Raw genomic sequence first — 23,258 nt, forward strand, 5'->3', positions numbered from 1 at the left:
TCCTTAGGCTCTTAAATACAGTTTAAATGTAATCAGAACAACGGAATCTTTTCGATACTAATATTTATTTAAAGCACAAATCGGCCACCTCTTAAATATGTACAAAAAGTGGGGCATCTTCGATTTAACAAAGCCGGTTTCAAACGGCGCAAGCTATCAAGGGTCTGCAACTACCTTTAGGAGCGAGACATGTAATTCGTTCTTAAAACAATAGACAACAGTTCACAGCAATGCTCCCTAGCCCTAGAAAACTACAGAGGTAGTGTTTACAACGGGCGAATAAAAAAAGAGGGTCCAAAGAGTAGTGGCTAAATGGCTTTCAATGGCGTAGCCCTGTCCTTAGATCGCTCTGTAGCTCAAGACCCGTTTGCAAGTGCTGATTTTTTACCTGAGATAAAGAGAGATAGAAAAACAACAGCAGCGGAAAACTGGTGTTACGGTAGTTTTCTTCTCGCTTTTCTCGTTTCCCGCTCGACGATTAAAGGGAGAAGAAGAAGTGATGTAGTCTAATGACGCGATGACGTAATGCGAGAAACAAATTCAGCCCTTTAGCTGGTCTGGAGTAGTGTCTATTGCCTTGCTCACCATTGTATATATAGAGTGTAAAACTCCTTGATATAAGCCGGGTCAAACACCTAGGCTGCCTGGGAGTTTACTATTAGGATACGAGGACGAGTGTGTGAGAGATACCAATTAAATTTTTTCAAGTCGACAAGCTCTACTGTATCCACTTGCCTTTTTGAAGCGCTCAGTCTGCTCCGCGGGACCTGGGTCTGACTGGTGTCATCTACTCTGGCACGCTTTCCACGCCATAGCTTTATAAGAAAACTACGAAAATCCTTTATCTGAACAAAGTAAATCAAGAAGTTTATTGCACTGCTGAAATACGCCGCAATGCCACCACAAGCATAACGGATGAGAAAATCTGTTGCAAACGCACGTTGTGGCTTAGCTATCTGGGTGTACGCCACATTGCCTATATAGGACAAGTAAGGAATGATGAAAGCGAATGTAAGAGCAATGAGCAGAGATGTACCTTTTATCCTTGAGGCTACCAGATTGGCCTTGAAGGCGTTGTTTACTCCGTTGCCAATCTCTCTTCTTCCACTGGCCCACACAGTTTTGATCAAACAAAAGTTGATGTAAATTATTAAAACACTCGGAAAAATATACTGTATTGGAAAAATGATGAGTGCAATTTTAAATGGATAAAAGTTCTCGACGTTGCTGCAGATAACTGTAAAATGAGTGTTGTTAAGATCCACTCTTACTCCATCGTATGAGACTGCAGGAACCAACATGACGGTAATACCTAAGACCCACGCACATATGATCATTTTGCGGACTCTCGCTGCCCTGAACGTTCGTGGCACCTTGCGAGTAGACAAATACTTCTCGAGACTTATCACCACAAGATTGTTAACCGTCACAGCGGGAAACATGAAGTTGAGATATCGAACTACCTTGCACGGCCAACCACTCTGGAAGACATCGAATAAAATTTGGATGCACAAAAGAGGAAGCGAGACGGCGCAGGAGAGAAGATCAGACAGAGATAAACTCCTTATGTACAAGTTAAGGTTTACCACGAAACAGCTTGTGTGAATTGTTCGTCTCCTTCTCTGTTTACAAAGAAAGAGAAATATGAAATAGTTTCCGAGGAATCCTATTCCTCCAATTGCTAACAGAATTAAACCGAGAAGACGCTTCGCCATGACGCCAGCTGGCGTGAAGATGTAGAAAGGATTAATTGCTTTTGTGTGGTTGTTAAAATACGACGAACTGTTTCCAGAAAAACTGTAAAGCAACCACGATGTTCGATTACTGTCCATGTCCAAAAAATCTCAATCTCTGGATTAAAGGCCACCAAAAATTTGATTAACTTTCATTTCCTACAACAAGACTGAGCAAAACGAGTTTCTGGCGCCAACTTAAAGCAAAAATAAAGATCCTCTCCGGAAGTTGTCCGGCAATGAAAGGCCGAAAATTGCTCCATTTCACAATGGCCTTTGTGTAGTAAAATGCTAAGTAGAGTTCTGAAGTGCTTCTTTATGATACGAAGCCAATTTCAAATCATTATTCAAGTGTAACGACCGGTAGTTTTCATTACAGGTACGAATAAAAGCTTTTTGCTTTTATCCGAAAATTAACCTCATGGGATTTCGTGTTTTATTCTTGTTCTGGATCAATGAAAATAATTTTTTTAAATGACCATAAATACGTCCCTATGTTGCAAAGAAAGGTTGTTACCGAAAGAAAGTTTTTCTTAAAAGAAAGTATTAAAATACTTAATTATATTATTTCATCTCAAAATAAAATTCTAGTTGGGGCATAGTGATAAAAATAACAATAATAATAATGAATTATATGCACTTAATGACTGTTCCTGAGGGAAACAGTTAATTTTGTCTGTCTCGGGAAACATTGAGATTCTGAGAATCGTGGGAAACAGAATTAACTGGTTTCCCGAGGGATCATTCATTAAGCGTTTTTTTACATTGCAAGACGAAGACTTACAAAAAAATGGTGTCTCGTCGATCAACATTCGCGGGCAGCAAAAAAATTTTGTGGGATCACTTTCTTGGGGAGCTTGGAAACCAGGCTTGATTTGGTAGCCGAGCCTTCTCTTCACAATATGAGCTCGTTTACAGACAACAGCGAAATTTTCACAGAATATTCACTGACACTTCTTGATCGTATCAGATGTTTGTTTAGAAATGGCAAGCGATTCCAAAAATTATTTTGGTTTTCATAAAATGAAAAAAGGCTTATATTGTACCGAGAAGGCTCGGCTACCAAATCAAGACTGGTTTTCAAGCTACCCAAGAAAGTGATCCCCCAAAACGTTTTTGCTCGCAGGCAACATTGCAATGTTACTCTGACGTCATAGATTTTGCAATGTTGCCAGCTTGGAGACTTTTGGCGGAAAACAGTTTTTATTGTAAGATGTCATGTGACCTGGAATTAACCAATTAGAGCGCGCGATGTTTAGAAAAAATTTCTATTTATATAACGGCACAGTCTGATGATCGCCTCGTGCGTGAAACTTTAAGTAACTGTCCGTGCAGTCTCAATCTTTTAATTATAGTATCCCGCTCTGCATAGCGTATGTTATATTTATATAACATACATATAATATACATCAAAAAATTTCTCGAATCTGATTGGCTTAGAGTTATGCAGTTTTTAGTAAATTCAATGCAGAAATGACGAAATTCAGTGCAAAAAAAGAAAACAAACGCGGCATTCAAACTTTAAGTAACTGTCCGTGCAGTCTCAATCTTTTAATTATAGTATCCCGCTCTGCATAGCGTATGTTATATTTATATAACATACATATAATATACATCAAAAAATTTCTCGAATCTGATTGGCTTAGAGTTATGCAGTTTTTAGTAAATTCAATGCAGAAATGACGAAATTCAGTGCAAAAAAAGAAAACAAACGCGGCATTCTGATTGGTTAATAAACAATGGCAGCCACAGGAGGCCAATTAAACAAAGTTACACTCAATTAACATAAAAATCGTATCTGTAACAAAATTCTCGATTTTGATTGGTTCTGCGCGAGCAAGGTGTGATAAAAAGAAAATAATGAAAAACAAAAGCGAAGTAAAAATGTGCTAATTAAGAGGCTATTTTTTAAAAAGAATACAATATTGGCTTGGAATGGGCTTCGAGTTATTGTCAGCATGCTTAGTAGCAGAGGTGTGCCAAGCTTCCAAAGTTTTTCTAATACGGAAAGAGCCTTTGTAAAAATTAAAATTAAAAAAAAAATTAACATTTTATTTTTAATTTTTTAAGTGTAATTTTTTTCATTTCAATTTAAATTAAAAATTTAAATTTAAATTTAAATTTAAATTTAAATTTAAATTTAAATTTTAAATAATTAATAATTTTAATTTTAATCTTAATTTTAATTTAATTTTAATTTTAATTCTAATTTAAATTTAATTTTAAATTTTAATTTTAATTTTAATTTTAATTTTAATTTTAATTTTAATTTTAATTTAATTTTAAATTTTAATTTTAACTTTAATTTTAATTTTAATTTTAAATAATTAATAATTTTAATTTTAATTTTAATTTAAATTTAATTTTAAATTTTAATTTTAAATTTATTTTTAAATTAAATTTAAATTTAAATTTTAATTTTAAATTTTAATTTTAATTTTAATTTTAATTTTAATTTTAATTTTAATTCAAATTTAAATTTTAATTTTAATTTTAATTTTAATTTTAATTTAATTTAATTTATTTTAATTAAATTAAATTTTATTTAATTTAATTAAAATTAAAATTAAAATTAAAAAATTAAAATTAAAATTAAATAAATTAATAATAATTAATAAATAAATTAAAATTAAAATTAAAATTAAAATTAAAATTAAAAATTATTGTAAAATTTGTTTCATAATATAACGAGCTCCACAGCTCGCACGCGTAAACTTGTCCACAACACGTTATTTTAGAGACTCGGGAATAAAATCCATAGGACTAAACATACTGCCAAGTTTGAATGGAGAGAATATAACTTTTACATTTAAATCTTTGCAATACTTATTAATAATATCTTACCTGTGTAGGTAGAATAATAACCAATATATGGTAGTTTGTAAAAATGGCAGTTGGATATGTCAAATGTGGAGGTATCATCCACTTCCTGTTCTGTGGTTTTAACCTTTCTGAGATAACCTTTAACTGACTAGTCAATGAGCTAACATGGAAAAAGATTTCGTTTCAAAATAACAGAAATGTTTTTGATGTCATTTTGAAAGCCCAGAGAGTTGTTAATTTTGTAGGATCTGTCTATGAGAGTTTTTATTAAACCTAATTTGTACTTTAAGGGAGTAAAGCTAAGATAATTAGTTAGTAAACCAGTGTAAGTATTTTTCCAAAAAACGGAAGAGATACAAGATAATTGATTTTCACCAGCGCTATGCTTAAATAACAATAATAGGCGTTTTGAGTTACTGCGCACGTATCGCGTGACGAAATATTGCGGTGTTGTGTAAATTTTATGTCACGAAACCAGAAACGAATTAAACCACAATATAGCCATTCAATGAGCCCAAAATACCAATGACTTTTAATTCAAGGCGTGTAAATTGCTCTGAACGACTAATTTCGACTTATAGTTGATATTTCACAATAGTCGATAGTGTGCCCCTTTCTAAATCACGTTCGTCAGATATAATGATCGTCATTTAGCATCTTTTGTAGAATATATTGCAGACACTTTCACAGGAAAAGTACAGCGGACCTGAACTTGCTTCTTCCAAGATGGAGCAATATTTTTCAACGTCAAAAGCAGACTTAAATAAACTTTTGGTGCGTGTCACACAATAAATTCAATATGGCGGCGCAAAGTTCCGCCCTAGCGACCGACTTTAGGCTTTCGTTTTTGGCACATAGCCAAAATGGAGCGCTTATCTCTTGGGATGGGGAATAAATCTAAGTTAATGCGTGTCAGGGGCTCATAGCACACAAGTTATTGCACGCGTGTCATAGCAAGCGTGCCATGACACGCGTGTCATGGCACCCGTATCATTGCACGCGTGTCATAGCACGCGTGTAATAGCACGCGTGTCATGGCACGCGTGTCATGACACGCCTGTCATTACACGCGTGTCATTACACGCGTGTCATAGCAAGCGTGTCATGGCACGCGTGTCATAGCAAGCGTGTCATGGCACGCGTGTCATTGCACGCGTGCCATAGCACGCGTGTCATTGCACGCGTGTCATGGCACGCGTGTCATTGCACGCGTGTCATGGCACGCGTGTCATTGCACGCGTGTCATGGCACGCGTGTCATAGCAAGCGTGTCATGGCACGCGTGTCATGGCACGCGTGTCATAGCACGCGTGTCATGGCACGCGTGTCATTGCACGCGTGTTATGGCACGCGTGTCATGGCACGCGTGTCATGGCACGCGTGTCATAGCACGCGTGCCATGACACGCGTGTCATAGCAAGCGTGTCATGGCACGCGTGTCATAGCAAGCGTGTCATGGCACGCGTGTCATAGCAAGCGTGTCATGGCACGCGTGTCATGGCACGCGTGTCATTGCACGCGTGCCATAGCAAGCGTGTCATGGCACGCGTGCCATAGCACGCGTGTCATGGCACGCGTGTTATAGCACGCGTGTCATTACACGCGTGTCTTGGCACGCGTGTCATGGCACGCGTGTCATAGCACGCGTGTCATGGCATGCGTGTTATAGCACGCGTGTTATTACACGCGTGTCATGGCACGCGTGTCATTGCACGCGTGTCATTGCACGCGTGTCATAGCACGCGTGTCATGGCACGCGTGTCATAGCACGCGTGCCATGACACGCGTGTCATAGCAAGCGTGTCATGGCACGCGTGTCATTGCATGCGTTTTATAGCACTTGCAATACTACGCCTTCTAAACTGCTTCTTAATTAATATGGTGACCCCACTTTGTTACATCAAGATTGTGCTCTGAACCCCAGGTACAGATGTTTTTTAACTTTGCCAGAAGTTTTATCTTTACGTGCTGATCATTTTTCCATCATAAAAATGTTATGCCAAGAAAATAATCACATCTTGTTAACCAGTGATAGACCAGACCCAGCAGAGCGGGCTTGTATAGCACGGCCGTTAGGAGACAAATTGAACATCGATTGTTCTCCACCAACAAAGAATGAGATTTTAAAAGCAATCAAGAGTCTGAAGAACAACAAGGCGCCTGGAATAGAAAACATCACAGCAGAAGCGCTGAAAACTGACATCCGCTTTGCAACAGATTGGTTATACGGCTTATTCCAAAAAATCTGGAATGCTGAGACCATACCTGAAGACTGGTGCAGGGGACTGATTGTTGAACTCCCCAAGAAGGGGGATAGGACACAATGCACTAACTGGCGAGGAGTAACACTCCTCTCGGTACCAAGCAAGATCTTCTGTAAAATCATTCATATGAGACTCAGTGATGCCATCGACACCATCTTAAGAAAAGAGCAGGCAGGCTTTAGACCAGGGGTAGGATGCATAGACCACATTTTCACGCTCCGGAATATCTTTGAGCAGTGTATTGAGTGGAACACCAAGGTACACGTAAATTTCATAGACCTGGAAAAGGCCTTTGATAGCATTCACAGAGACACCTTATGGAATATCCTGCTAGCCTATGGGTGCCCTGAGAAGATTGTCAGCATCATCAAACTTTTCTACAACAACTTCACTTGCAGTGTTATCCATAAGAAGAAGCTAACAGACTGGTTCAGTGTTAGGAGCGGGGTGCGCCAAGGTTGCGTCCTGTCTCCCATGTTATTCTTAGTAGCCATTGACTGGATAATGCGCAAGACAATAGGCAACAAAAGACGGGGCATCAGATGGACACTGACGTCTCTGCTGGAAGATCTAGACTTTGCCGATGATGTGGCGCTAGTGTCCTCTACTAGAGATCAATTACAACGAAAAACATCAGACCTCTCGGTAGCTGCCAAACAACTGGGCTTGAACATCAGCAGGAAGAAGACCAAGACAATGCAGCTTACAGATACACCATTACCAGTGGAGTTGGAGAATGAAGATTTGGAGGAAGTAGAGGAATTTACTTACCTGGGGAGTGTTATGAGCAAAAGCAATGCCACGGTTAAGGACATTACCAGCCGTCTCCAGAAGGCCAAATCATCATTTGTCCAACTGAATAAAGTATGGAGGTCACCAAACATCAGTGAAAAAACCAAGATAAAGATCTATAACAGCAATGTCTTGTCAGTGCTACTGTATGGTGCAGAATGCTGGAGGGTTACCCAAAGAGACAGCCAGAGACTCTCAGGTTTCCACACTTCATGCCTGAGAAAGATATGCAGGATATACTGGCCCCAGAAGATCACAAACAAGGAACTCTATCAAAGGACAGGACAACGGGACATCGCCATGGTAATAAAGCAAAGAAGATGGAGGTGGCTAGGGCATGTTATCAGGAAAGGCCGAGATAGCATAACACGAACTGCATTAAGATGGACACCGGATAGTGGAAGAAGGAAGAAAGGACGTCCACGGGAGACTTGGAGGAGGACGATCGAGGCAGAAATGAAAACAGCAGGGAAGACGTGGAAAGAACTTGAGAAGGTAGCCATGGAAAGGGAGCAATGGAAATCTCTGGTCTCAGCCTTATGTGCCTCCTAAGCGCGAAGAGGATTATGTTGTTATGTTATGTTAACCAGTGATTGGGCAACTGTTTCAAACCAAAACTGTTGTGTCAACTCAAAATGAGTCGTAGTATTGATTCGTCAAAATAGAGGTACTGAAAAATACAGGAAACTGTCTTGCGCCACAGCCTGGTTTTTCACACGATCGCAGATGATCGCAGAAATTAGAACCAAGTTCTAGGGTTTTATTTGCTGCGATCGTCTGCGATTTCTTGCGATCATATGTAAACACAATTGCGATCAATTGCGAATGAAAACTATCCCATAATATTGATAATCGATCCCATCATTAGACACTTCTGTGATCGTTTGCGATCTTCTGTGATCATATGAAAACATTTCGCTCTGCCATCGTTGCGTTTACAGTTCAGTAAATTTCTACGATTTTGCGATCGTCTACGATTATTCGTGGATACCTCCACATTTGACATATCCAACTGCCTTTTTTACAAACTTCCATATATTGGTTATTATTCTACCTACACAGAGAAGAAAATTTTATCTATTATTAATACGTATTGCAAAGATTAAAATGTAAAAGTTATATTCTCTCCATTCAAACTTAGCCGTACGTTTAGTCCTATGGATTTTATTCCCGAGTCTCTAAAATCACGTGTTGTGTACCAGTTTACGTGTGCGAGCTGTGGAGCTCGTTATATTAGTGAAACCAATAGGCATTTTCACACACGTGTTAATGAACATCTTTTTCGGGACAAAAATTCCCATGTTTTTCAAAATCTTAATTGTTCCAGGCATTGTTGAGACAGTTGCGATGCGTTTAAACTTTAAATAAGTTTGTATTTTACGTTAATTTGAATTTATAGAGGCTCATTGTATAGGCTGTTACATATCTATATAACGATCATTCTGTAAACCTCATATATTCATTAAGACAGATGAGGATGTTTGAAACATCAAAAAAAAAACCTTTTTAATTTTAATTTTAACGTTAATTTAATTTAATTTTAATTTAATTTTAATTTTAATTTTAATTTTAATTTTAATTTTAATTTTAATTTTAATTTTAATTTTAATTTTAATTTTAATTTTAATTTTAATTTTAATTTAATTTAATTTAAATTTAATTTTAATTTAATTTTAATTTTAATTTTCATTTTAATTTTAATTTAATTTAATTTTAATTTAATTTTAATTTAATTTTAATTTAATTTTAATTTGATTTTAATTTAATTTTAATTTTAATTTAATTTAATTTGAATTTAATTTGAATTTAATTTGAATTTAATTTGAATTTAATTTGAATTTAAATTAAGTTAATTTTAATTTAATTTAATTTTAATTTAATTTAATTTGAATGTAATTCAATTTTAATTTTAATTTAATTTTAAGTTAATTTTAAGTTAATTTTAAGTTAATTTTAAATTAAGTTTAATTTCATTTTAAATTAAGTTTAATTTCATTTTAATTTCATTTTAATTTCATTTTAATCTCATTTTAATTTTAATTTTAATTAATCTCGGTTGATGTCGTGAGACAATAGCGAAACACCTCATATTTAGACCACATAACAATCAGCTAATGTACTGAATACTAAACAGCACTCAAGTTAGCCTAAATAGCATTCGGTTAGCCTAAATAGCATTCGGTTAGCCAAAAGAACGCTTTTTACTACTTAAGCTTGGGTTGCTTGCGGTTAGCTTTTATAACAGGGTAAGGATATTTATCTTTAAAAACGAATGATGTAGCAGCTATCGTAAGACTCTTTCTGATTGGCTACGAGCTTTCCTGGCTAAATTTCTTATTAGCAAGACGTTTGCTTATCATTTGATTACAAGTATAAAAACAGTTTATAAATGACAGAGAGTTATTAAGTGATACAGGTAGAAAGAGAGAGAGTCATAGAGGGTTAGAGATAAAGAGATAATGTTATTACAGTATGGGGAGAGTCATAGAGAGCTATTGAGAGAGCGTTATGGAGCTCGAGCAAAATAGAGAGTTATTGAGACAGATTCAGATACACAGTTATAGGAAGTATCTAGGTTATCCTGAGTATCCAGGTTATCCTGAGCATCTAGAGTATCCAGGGTATCCAGAGAATCCAGGGTTTTGGGCATCAAGGTATTTCCAGGGTATCCAGGGTATCCGGAATATCTTAAGTATCCATAATATCCAGGGTATCCGGGAGAGTATCCAGGGTATCCAGGGTCCCAGGGGGTACTACGGATTGTAAATGACGGGGATGATCGAAGGATTTTTTGGGGTTTGAAATTTTCGATTCTGGGATTTTTTGGGTTGGAAAATTTGGCAGGTATTTTTTTGGGTGACTTGATTTTAATATCGATAAATAGGGGATTTTTGGGGGGTATTAAAAACAAACTAAAGTGCCTTGGCGCAGCCTTGGGGTATTGATGGTAAGATGAATAAACCAACACGAGCCTTCAATTTTTTATGATTTTCTTTGTGTTATATTTTTGCCCCTCCTGGCAATTTAGGGGTAATTTGACAGGGGAATTTTAGGGGGTTATTTTTGGTCCAGGTTTTTGTTTTGGGTAATGTCGGAAGACTTGGGGATTTTTTTGGATCCTGAGTTTTGCCTCCATTCGGTAATCCCCGTCATTTACAAGCCGGAGTACCCCTCCCCTCTGGGTTTCGCAACTCAAAATGAGCAAATAGAAATGAGTAACTCAAAATGAGTAACTCAAAGTGAGTATCTCATGAGCAAGTTGGTTAGGAATAATTCAGAGTAACTCATGAGCAAGTTGGGAATAGCTCAGAGTAGCTCATGAGTAAGTTGGGAGTAGCTAAAGGGTAACACATGAGCAAGTTGGGACTAACTCAGAGAAACTCGTGAGCAAGTTGAGTTTTGCTCAAAAAAGTGGCTGCAAAATGTCCGTGCTATAAACTTCTGCAACAGGAGTATTGGGTCCAAGTAGATTGGTAGTATCTGCTGACCAGTAAGTAGCAATGTGAATGATTGGAATTAATCTGTCCCTCTTGGTTACTCGCAAACTAGGTACAGGGGCGTTAGGACGCAAGTTCCTTGGAATAGCTCAGGGTGAGTCTAAATAAGTTCAAGGGTAACTTGGAGTAGTTAACTTTGTGCAAACGGCAAGCGTAAATGCCAAGAAATTGATGGTAGACATACAAACGACAATATCATATTTATTAATACTGCTTTATTTATTTTGCACAACAATACATTAACGTGTTTCACATTAGCTGGCGTCATTGTCTTATAGCCTGCATAATTCATTTTGCGTGCTTTTCGCAAATATCGGTGGTACCCATGTCAACTTTCAGGAGTTGTTTTTGTTTCTTTATTTCTACCATTTTGCTAGTGGATGTCGCCTGACGTCGTCAGCCTCTTCGTCCGGCGATTCGTCCGGTACTTCTATTGGCTCAAAAACTCTGTTCAATAAAAACTTCCGTTTATTCACGGAGGTAATAGAAAATTATAGGCTTTGGCCTCGGCCACGTTTTTAGACAACCCCTATTCCTGGTATCGTTGTACTTGTTCATCATAATTTGAACTCAGATCATCTATAACTTCTAGTCGCAGCTTTTTCCAAGGTCTTTCGTCATTTTCTTCGTCACTTTCAACGCTGGATTCATCATCATCACCATCATCCTCTTCCACATCTTCATTCTCCTCTTCTTGATCGTCTTCGTTGTGGTCATATTCTTCTTCCTCTGTCTCCACATCATCAAAAACTTCTGGCGAATCTTTACCTTTCTTCGGCTATATGATTTGTGACAAAATTAACAAAAATAACCCATACGCTAAGCACACTCGTCAATCGCCCGTCTTAAAATGAGCACGTTGGTTTGTTGCGATCTCACTTATAGATGTGAGTGACTCATTTTGAGCAAAATTATTTTTACCGAGTTACTCATGCTCATTTGTAAGGGAAATTAACCATAAAGTGGATATAAAATCTACCGAAAATTGGCATATCGCACTTGCATCTCAGCGATGGAAAGAGTAAAGGCAGAAAGCGTATCTTCAACGGCATTCTCACCCGATATTCCCTTCTTGGGAAAAGGTGACGACAACAGAGAACACGTGATTGAAAGCATATCAAGCGAAAACCCTGTACTTATTGAAGAAACGGTTCAGACTGATAAAACTACTAGAAGAAACACCAAGTTGAATGCTAGAAAGGCTCAATCAACACTCAAGAGAAAGAAAGAAAAGATCACAAAGAAGAAAAGCTTAGGCAGTCTTGCCAAGAACACCACCCTGGCAGCCATATTCGCAAGAATTCCATTGGCTACATTGATAGAGATGGCTCTCGAAAGACCAAGATCAGGCAATCAGAGAGAAACCGGCATTGTTACCTCAAGATACTTGTGTTTATGAGTTAAAAGCCAATCGATTCTACCTTTTAGACCTTGTAACAATGTTTTTTTTGCTAATGATGTAATGTGTAAACAAGCAACCATCCTATCTGTTAAATAAATGCTGTGAAAATTTATTTGTTTCCTCTCAGCTTTTTTATTCATCCTTTCTCTTTTTTGACATATTTCATTATTTTTCCAGTTCTTTAAAGCAACAATGATTCAATTTGTTTTTATTGTACTTTCTTTAAGCGCTCTGGCATAATTTGTGAAACTTAAGTGCTACTGAAAAATATTATAACGTTACTGGTTACACAACATAAATATTTTCATTTAAACTTTACTCGAAAACCTTATTTGAAATCATAAAAGAAAATTATACAAATTTTGAACATAGTTTTCCACTCTTTTGGTCCCGAAAATTTTGCATTCTCTTGCTTCTACCCCTGCAGTTCTAGTGATAGTACACAACACCACAAGGGGTCGTTCGTTTTCCTTCAATATATGCAAAGAACGACAACGAAAAACCAGGCACAGTCTGTCGTACAATTTACGCTTCCGCGATATCAATTTTGTGAATCGGAACTTCCAGAATCGCTGCGAATTCAGTCGGAGCGATTCTAAAAATAACCACTAGGATTGCATGACATTATTCTACATAATTTGAGAATACTTCTGACGGTATTTAGATCGAGAGCACAGCTTGTGGAGTGCTTGAAATCAAAATTAAAAATTCCCTCCCGGCTAGTGTTATCTGAAAACAGCAATTTGAATTTGTAAATAACTTAAAAAGGTCCACCTGAAAATCGTCAGGTGTCGTTCCGGTCAAAATGAAAAACTGATCACGAAACAGCAGAGTCGCGACATTTTCCCGGGGACATTTTTAACTTTACACAGGGTACAACATGCATGCATAAGCTTTTAAGATATAACGAGGAAGAGCAGCGGCATGTGTTGCAAAAGGCAAGATTCCTCGAAAAACAGCATGTGCGTGAAAAATTAAAAGACGATATAGTATTCTTTTCCACATGAATTACACCACTTGAGATAAATTGGAGCTGATGTCAAACCGTAGCCAAAATAACTCTTATCACATATTTTGTTTTGAAATTTTTGTTTTTGCCCTTGTTTTAAAATGCATCTGTGAATATTTTTGGCATTGTTTGCAAAAGAAAAACTACATTCATTTCTCCGTTTCGCGAAAGGAAAGAAGACAAACGGATAGGACAAAGAAATTTTTTTGAGCCACTAGCTTTCGCAATCGACCACATGATTCACTCGATAAAATGGATCTACCTAAATTAGGAAACGAACATATGCCCGGAACCACTCAAACAAAACAAAGCATTAATTTCTGTCAATGAGTTTGTGAACTCGCAGAAGAGCCATTCACTGCAGTCTCAGAGAAGGCACGCGAGAGAGCCACTGCTATCTTTGGGCCAGGAAAAAGCTTTGTTCTGTGGGAACGAAATCAACGTCGAAAACTTGCTGCCGTGAATTGGCTGTCACGCTGTCCCTAGAAGTAATTTTGCCAACTCGGTGAGTCGCATCTGATATTGTTTTTTAATTGCTGATATGTGCTTACAACACAGCGAAGTTTTCTCCTAACGGTTTTCGTGTAGGATCAATCTATGTTTGGTTTACAAATATTAAGATAGAAAGTAAATGTAACTCGAGTTTTAAGCGCTAAGCGATTATCAGACTGAGTGTTAGAGTGAAAAAGTTTCAAATTTAAGAACGGTTGGAACGGCGCCTCTATGTTTGGTTTATATATTTTTTTAGTAAAAGACTGCTTTCTTTCAGTGGGACTTGCAAACACTCTGTTAGTTTGATAGTTTGTAGTAAGGTTTTCGCCCTAAAAGATTCGGCTGCAGGTATTTCTTAAAGTGAATCTAAAAGAATAGCTTTATTTGTTGTGATATTAGAACGAGAGTTAAACATTGAACTAAAATCGGTGCAGCGAAGGCTTGTGATTTATACCCGATTGAAATAACTTTCCTCGATATTTTCTTTCCAAATCTCGGGCTTTGAATTTTTTAACTGTGAATTACGAAGATCTGCTATTACCTAAAAAACGAGAGAAAAAAGCTAAACCAATACTGCTAATTTCTAATTTTTTGGAAATTTAAAGGTCACACGGTTGTCAGTCGCAAGACTGTTACTTGCAACCCTTGTTAATCAAAGTTGATTTGTATTTATTTTTATAAAGCCTGAGATTTATATACGATTGAAAGAACTTCGGGAGTTTAAAACTTGAATATCTAACTGCGAATTTAGAAGATTTGCTGTTACCTACGAGAACAGAAATTTTGAAGTGAAATCGATCAGCAGTGAAAGCCTGAGATTTTTTCGCGATTGAAATAATTTTGCTTGCTAGTTTCATTTGAAAGTCCGAGCATTGAATTGAAACATCAAACTGTGAACTATTGGGTGTAATGTAAGCCTGAGATTTATGCAGTATTGAAATATGAAGTACTTTTTTCTTGTCTTGAGGTTCGTTTAATTTATAGGGATTTAAGAAAAATACGCTGTGCATGCGACCATAACATTAGTAGACATAGGCGTACGGGCACCTTCGGACCTGGGGGGGCGGAGACCTTATTGCCCGAAAAAAAAGGCATGGGTTGAAAGCCGAATAAAGAGGCAAATAAAATGGACAACAAAACGTGCATTGAAATAGTTGTGTACAAACCTTGCCTGCTTGTTTAAAGGAAACGATAGTTCTTTAATTAATTTCGCGGCGTTGCCCGAAGGTGTCAATGCACTGAATCCTTTTTCTTATGAAATATTTTATTTAGTCACTCTAGTTCAGCGAGAATTAAAGTATTTTGGGGCAGCCAATTTACGTCGTTTTTCCCCCACTTGAAAGTTATACAAAAGCGTGTGAAACATTCAGGGATGAATGGGTTAAACATTTCGTTGAACGTTTTAAGCCAGCCCTTAGAACTTACCATTTAATTTGAGTCAAAAGCATTAGCTTCATCACATTTGTAACCGTATCGCAGCTTTGTTTCAAGGTTACACCGAATCCAACGCGCGTAAACGCTCAAGCTATGGAAAAGCTGATTATTGCAACTAAATCAAATTGAGGGGTCATGCAGAATTTGCGAGAAAAATCGAATATGATTAAAGCAATTTGCGAGAGGAAACGCAGGAATTTGGACTTTTGAAACACAACGTTCGGTATATTTCCAACACTTTTTCTGTTGATGTTATTTATTCGTTTTGAACGTAATTTTGAGATTTGTTGGCTTATTTTCTTTCTAGGCTTGCTGCCCGAATTCTGAGTAATTTGCCCGAAAAATTTCGGCACTGGGGGGGCTGCAGCCCCCCTCGCCCCCCCCGCCTCGTACGCCTATGTTAGTAGACCACTGTTTTTACATTGCTTTAATTGTTAGACAAGATAAGCTGTTTCCTCGTGTAAGCGCTTAGACATATATTTAAATTGTCACGCTTTCTCTGGCAACGTCAGTGATCAGTTTCACGAAATTTAATGAAGGAGAATTTTTAGAAGGAGGGTAGGTATTTCATGATTTTAGGGGCAAAAATTCGAGTAGGGGTTTTTTCAATCGAGGTTAACAACTTTTAAGGAGTGATTTCAGCTTGTGCGATGTTTTTCTCGAAAACTAGCGTTTTTTCTCTTATCGAATATTATCCTAATTTTCTCCCTTGTTTAAATCCAAAAGAATTCTTACACACATCTTATGGCATTCAAAAACGAGAACATTAGTTGAGTTATCAACGTGGCGACCTCATGACAAGCTTATCAGCAAAATTGTTTCAACAAATTAAACCTCACACAGGTGTGTTTATTTTTGCAGCAGTACTGTCCCAGACATAATGCCTCCGAGACCGAGTGGATTTTACATAAACATGGTCTAGTGTTAAGCAGGTTATCAGAATTGTGATTGCTGGTTTCAAGGGAGCATCAGAAAGGCATAGATCACTGTTTGGCTAAATCGCGAGCGATAATCGTTCAAGCTGTAATGATCTGTTGTGAAATTTTCGAAGGTATTTAACTGTTTGAAAGTTCAAACTTCACTGGCCCATGCAATACTTCTGGCGTGGCAATCTGGATTGGTAACGGCTACTGTAAATGTAAAAAAATGTAAAATGTAAATGTTGTTTATAGTGGTCATGCACTTAGCTTTATATGTAGCTACCGAAGACAAGATTCACCCGAAGCAGAAGAAAACAAACAGGCCCCCAAACACAAGCAGGAGGACATCTTGGAGACATCTTCGAGACAGTAAGAAGGTCGGTAGATAATGTATTGTAAACCTTTTACACTGGCAAGGGTACTGGAGGCTTTTTTCTCGGGGGTGACGTAAAATGTTTACTTACTAAGAGCTAACAGGTTGTCTTTGGATTGCCGTCTAATTCGGAACTGCTTCGTTCGAATTTGCTGCTGCTTCGTTCGAATTCGGAACTGCTTCTCGCACCATCCTCCATAAGGATGAAGAAGACACTACGTGACAGAGCTTTTTCGGCTGCTGCTCCAATGCTTTGGAATCAATTGCCGAGCGAAATAAGACACGAGGAGAATTTTATGCTTTTTAAATCAAAACTGAAGACATTTTTATTTAGGAAAGCGTAGAGTAAGATCATTTTTATTAATTATATTTTTAGGCTTTTTAATCTCTTTTTTCATATGTACTTTATTGTAAATAGTTTTATATCTCTTTTATTCTTAGTATTTTTTTAGTCATATGCACATCACTGTAAAAAGCTAGTTTTAAACTCTTATATTCTTAGTATTTTTATTTTTTATTAGTTTTTTCTATATATTTGTAAGGCGCATTTGGTCATATTAACATGTTAATTTGCGCCATAGAAATCTTTAAAAATCTTAATCTTAAAACTCTCTACCAGTTGTCCTAGCTACCGGCTTGACTAGAGGATTTTGTGTAAAAGCAAGGTTATAACAAAGTTTTATGCGTTGAGAAAATTCCTCAAAGCGTGTGGTTGAGGCAATGAATTCCTTGCCCATTAAAGCTACTTTTTTAGTATCATTTCTTCAAAGTACGCCTTGACATGATTAGAGCAACAGCCGAACATGATCTTCTGTTAAGGTTATGCTTCTGTACTAGACAAATCAAATGTTAGTGGTGGTCCCGATATTTTGGTTAAACAACGGAAATTGTCCCAAAATCACAATTCCCTTATAATTAGTGTGCCCACCTGTGTCTAATGGCAAGCACGATCGAGGTTACTAAATTCGCAGTGTCAACTAAACATGGTATCAGTTACAGAAAACCAAAATAGCAAAAAAATATTCACTTCGTAGCTCAGCCCGTTAATATTAATTCTCTTTGCGTGTTTTCAGGTTTGACCACGCGCCAGGGCAAGGAAATAAGGCATCGAAGAGACTGTCCTTGCGTGTTAGGGTTTTAACGCTTATTCTGCGGTCTTTTCAAATAGGCACTGTTTAATGTGTAATTTGCGCAGGCCGTGGAATTAGCAGTAACCTTTGACAATGCAGTTGGTCTTTGTCTTGCTCAGTGAAATGACGCGCTGAATCAAGTGGCTGGGATGAAAGGTCAGTTCTATTGCTTTTAAAAACAATTCTAGCTTACAAGTGGGCGTTCCGTGGCAATTATCTTGTGCCTTAGTTTATTTTTCTTGGCTCTAACGTTACTCTTTGACGAAAATTGAAAGCGGATTAACAGGAACGAGTTTATAGAGATTTTGGTGTGATTCCGGGGGTACTCCCAGGCCCTAACATGAAAGATAGCTTGTCAAATGCTAGGAAATGCTTTGTTTTGAACCGACGACATGCATTTTTTTTTAAATATCGATCAATACATTTTTGCAGCGAGAGTACCTTCCTCTATGTAGTACATAGAGGAAGGTACTCTCAGTATAACTGGTAAATCCTTTGAAGTATTTTAAACTCTAGCATATTTACATATCTCGATCTCTTCGACAACTCCGTTAATCTCCGTTCAAAAATGAACGAATTTTCGAATGGTTTGCTAACGTGGCTGCCCTTGCCTTCGGAAATAATTAAACTGCTGGTCTTCTATACCAGAAAAAGTCCATCGTAATGGAACTTTTTAACTCAGAGGCTAATTTCAAAAGGTCCACCAAAAAGTCGTCAGTTGTTATTTTGGCCAAAATAAAAAGCGATTAAGAGATAACAGAGTCAATATTTTTAATTGAAATATAAATAACATAGCCTCCTGTTTTGCGGTGTACCTTAGCTTCTTAAGGCATGTTTTTTTGACATCGCTCACACCACTTGAGACAAACTGGAGTCAACCTCAGACGGCAGTCAAAATAATCTCCGATCATGCACTTTTTGTTTGAAATTTTTGGTATCAACTTGTGTTAGAGTGTTTTAAATGTTTGCAACATTGTGTGCGGTAGCAAAACTTCATTTATTTTTCAGTTTTGCGGAAGCAAAAAAAGGAAACAACTTATAAGGAATGATTTCAGCTTGATTCCTAGCAATATTTGTTTTCGAAAATCGGTGTTTTTATCTTATATTATCCTTACACCATTTATTTTCGCCCTTGTTTATAGCTTATAGAATTTTTGCACACATCTTAGTATGGAATTAAAAAAAGAACTTAACAGCTAAGTTGTCAACGTGGCGACCTCGTGCTAAGCTTATCAATAAATTGCAAAGTCGCCCTAACGAATTAAATCACTAAGGTATTGTTTATTTTTTCAGCAGTGCTTTTCCAGACATAATACCCCCGAGAGCGAATGGATTCTACAAAAACATGGTCTAGTGTTAAGCAGGTTATCAGGATTGTGGCTGCTGGTTTCAATTTAGCATCGAAATTACGCATAGATCACTGTTAGGCAAAATCGCGAGCGATAAACATTCAAGCTGTGATGATCTGTTGTGAAATTTTCGAAGGTATTTAACTGTTTGAAAGTTCAAACTTCACTGGCCCATGCAATACTTCTGGCGTGGCAATCTGGATTGGTAACGGCTACTGTAGCTACCGGAGACAAGATTCACCCGAAGCAGAAGAAAACAAACAGGCCCCAAAACACAAGCAGGAGGACATCTTCGAGACAGTTAGAAGGTCGGTAGATAATGTATTGTAAACCTTTTACACTGGCATGGGTATTGGAGGCTTTTTTCTCGGGAGTGATACGTCAAATATTTACGTACATACAGATAGCTAACTGGGTGTCTTGGGATTGCCAATGTTTTATTAAACTCTCTATTAGTTGTCCCAGCTACAGGCTTGACTAGAGGATTTTGTGTAAAAGCAAGGTTGTAGCAAAGTTGCATGCGTGAAGAAAATTCCTTAAAGAGTGTGGTCGAGGCAAGGAATTCCTTGCCCATTAAAGCTACGTTCTTAGATCATTTCTTCAAAGTACGCCTAGACATGATTAGAGCAACAGCCTTAGCCTTGCTTCGAACCTAAATAAAATATATAAAAAGTGATTCTCCATTCAAACTGAACATGATCTTCTGTTAAGGTTATGCTACTGTACTAGACAAATCAAATGTTAGTGGTGGTCCCGATATTTTGGTTAAACAATGGAAATTGTCCCAAAATCATAATTCCTATTTCCTTTGCTTATAATTAGTGTGCCCACCTGTTTCTAATGGCAAGCACGATCGAAGTTACTAAATTCGCAGTGTCAACTAAACATGGCATCATTTACAGACCAAAATAACACAAAAAGCACTTCGTAACTCAGCCTGTTAATATTAATTCTCTTTGCTTGTTTTCAGGTTTTATCACGCGCCTGGGTAAGAAAATAAGGCATCGAATAGACTGTCCTTGCGTGTTAGGATTTTAACGCTTATTCTGCGGTCTTTTCAAATAAGCACTGTTTAACGTGTAATTTGCGCAGGCCGTGGAATTAGCGGTAAACTTTGACAATGCAGTTGGTCTTTGTCTTGCTCAGTGAAATGACGGGCTGAATTGTTTAAGTGGCTGAGATGAAAGGTCAGTTCTATTGCTTTTAAAAACAATTCTAGCTTACAAGTGGGAATTCCGTGGCAATTATGTTGTGCCTTAGTTTATTTTTCTTGGCTCTATCGTTACTCTTTTTGACGCAAGTCTGAAAGATAGCTTGTCAAATGCTAGGAAATGCTTTGTTTTGAACCGACGACATGCATTTTTTTTAATATCGATCAATACATTTTTGCAGCGAGAGTACCTTCCTCTATGTACTCACAGTATAACTGGTAAATCCTTTGAAGTATTTTAAACTCTAGCATATTTACATATCTCGATCTCTTCGACAACTCCGTTAATCTCCGTTCAAAAATGAATGAATTTTCGAATGGTTCGCTAACGTGGCTGCCCTTGCCTTCGGAAATAATTAACCTGCTGGTCTTCTATACCAGAAAACGTCCATCGTAATGGAACTTTTTAACTCAGAGGCTAATTTCAAAAGGTCCACCAAAAAGTCGTCAGTTGTTATTTTGGCCAAAATAAAAAGCGATTAAGAGATAACAGAGTCAATATTTTTAATTGAAATATAAATAACATAGCCTCCTGTTTTGCGGTGTACCTTAACTTCTTAAGGCATGTTTTTTTTTGACATAGCTCACACCACTTGAGACAAACTGGAGTCAACCTCAGACGGCAGTCAAAATAATCTCCGATCATGCACTTTTTGTTCGAAATTTTTGGTATCATCTCGTGTTAGAGTGGTTTAAATGTTTGCAACATTGTGTGCGGTAGCAAAACTTCATTTATTTTTCAGTTTTGCGGAAGCAAAAAAAGGAAACAACTTCTAAGGAATGATTTCAGCTTGTGCGCTTTTAAGAATCGCCAATTTGAAATTCCTAGCAATATTTGTTTTCGAAAATCAGTGTTTTTATCTTATATTATCCTTACACCATTTATTTTCGCCCTTGTTTATAGCTTATAGAATTTTTGCACACAGCTTAGTATGGAATTAAAAAAAGAACTTAACAGCTGAGTTATCAACGTGGCGACCTCGTGCTAAGCTTATCAATAAATTGCAAAGTCGCCCTAACGAATTAAACCTCACAAAGGTATTGTTTATTTTTTCAGCAGTGCTTTTCCAGACATAATACCCCCGAGAGCGAGTGGATTCTACAAAAACATGGTCTAGTGTTAAGCAGGTTATCAGGATTGTGGCTGCTGGTTTCAAGTTAGCATCAGAAATTACGCATAGATCACTGTTTGGCAAAATCGCGAGCGATAAACATTCAAGCTGTGGTGATCTGAAATGAAATTTTCGAAGGTATTTAACTGTTTGAAAGTTCAAACTTCACTGGCCCATGCAATACTTCTGGCGTGGCAATCTGGATTGGTAACGGCTACTGTAGCTACCGAAGACAAGATTCACCCGAAGCAGAAGAAAACAAACAGGCCCCCAAACACAAACAGGAGGACATCTTGGAGACATCTTCGAGACAGTTAGAAGGTCGGTAGATAATGTATTGTAAACCTTTTACACTGGCATGGGTACTGGAGGCTTTTTTCTCGGGAGTGATACGTCAAATATTTATTTTTTTGTTTTTTGGCGTACATACAGATAGCTAACTGGGTGTCTTGGGATTGCCAATGGTTGTTGGTTTTCTTAAAACTCTCTATTAGTTGTCCCAGCTACAGGCTTGACTAGAGGATTTTGTGTAAAAGCAAGGTTGTAGCAAAGTTGCATGCGTGAAGAAAATTCCTTAAAGAGTGTGGTCGAGGCAAGGAATTCCTTGCCCATTAAAGCTACGTTCTTAGATCATTTCTTCAAAGTACGCCTAGACATGATTAGAGCAACAGCCTTAGCCTTGCTTCGAGCCTAAATAAATATATAAAAAGTGATTCTCCATTCAAACTGAACATGATCTTCTGTTAAGGTTATGCTACTGTACTAGACAAATCAAATGTTAGTGGTGGTCCCGATATTTTGGTTAAACAATGGAAATTGTCCCAAAATCACAATTCCCATTTCCTTTGCTTATAATTAGTGTGCCCACCCGTTTCTAATGGCAAGCACGATCGAAGTTACTAAATTCGCAGTGTCAACTAAACATGGCATCAGTTACAGAAAACCAAAATAACACAAAAAAGATCACTTCGAAGCTCAGCCTAATATTAATCCTCTTTGCTTGTTTTCAGGTTTGACCACGCGCCAGGGCAAGGAAATAAGGCATCGAAGAGACTGTCCTTGCGTGTTAGGGTTTTAACGCTTATTCTGCGGTCTTTTCAAATAAGCACTGTTTAATGTGAAATTTGCGCAGGCCGTGGAATTAGCAGTAAACTTTGACAATGCAGTTGGTCTTTGTCTTGCTCAGTGAAATGACGGGCTGAATCAAGTGGCTGGGATGAAAGGTCAGTTCTAGTGCTTTTTAATAAACAATTCTAGCTTACAAGTGGGCGTTCCGTGGCAATTATGTTGTGCCTTAGTTTATTTTTCTTGGCTCTAACGTTACTCTTTTGGACGCGGGTCGCAAATATAGCTTGTCAAATGCTGGGAAATGCTTTGTATTTAACCGACGGCAGGCATTTTTTTTAAAAAATATCAATACATTTTTGCAGCGAGAGTACTTTCCTCTATGTGCTTACAGTAGTAACTAGTAAATCTTTTATAGTATTGAAAGCTCTAGCACATTTACATCTCTCCCTTCTGACAACTGAAAAAATACAGAGTTTTTTAAGCTCCGTTCAAAAATGAATGAAATTTCGAATGGTTTGCTAACGTGGCTGCCCTTGCCTTCGAAAATAATTGACCTTCTGGTCTTCTTTACCAGAAAAAGTCCATCGTAATGGAGCCAAGAATTATGTTTGCAAAACCAAATTGTGACCCTGTAATATAATGACAGTAAGT

The 23,258-nt window shown here is 37.4% G+C and overlaps 2 protein-coding genes across 2 annotated transcripts in view; one reads left to right on the top strand and one right to left on the bottom strand.

Moving 5' to 3' along the window:
• The window catches only part of LOC144660464 (polypeptide N-acetylgalactosaminyltransferase 13-like), a 142,213-nt gene that overhangs the window by 70,001 nt on the left and 48,954 nt on the right, over window positions 1–23,258 (top strand). The gene's annotated exons all lie outside the window — the stretch shown is intronic.
• LOC144661004 (melanopsin-like) lies at window positions 636–2,079 on the bottom strand. Its single transcript, XM_078521725.1, has one exon. It carries the CDS (start codon window positions 1,830–1,832, stop codon window positions 636–638), a length of 1,197 nt encoding a protein of 398 aa, XP_078377851.1. The 5' UTR covers window positions 1,833–2,079.

This window comes from Oculina patagonica, chromosome 7, assembly GCF_052425735.1.
Source record: "Oculina patagonica isolate OP01 chromosome 7, crgOcupat, whole genome shotgun sequence".
Classification (NCBI taxonomy): Eukaryota; Metazoa; Cnidaria; class Anthozoa; order Scleractinia; family Oculinidae; genus Oculina; species Oculina patagonica.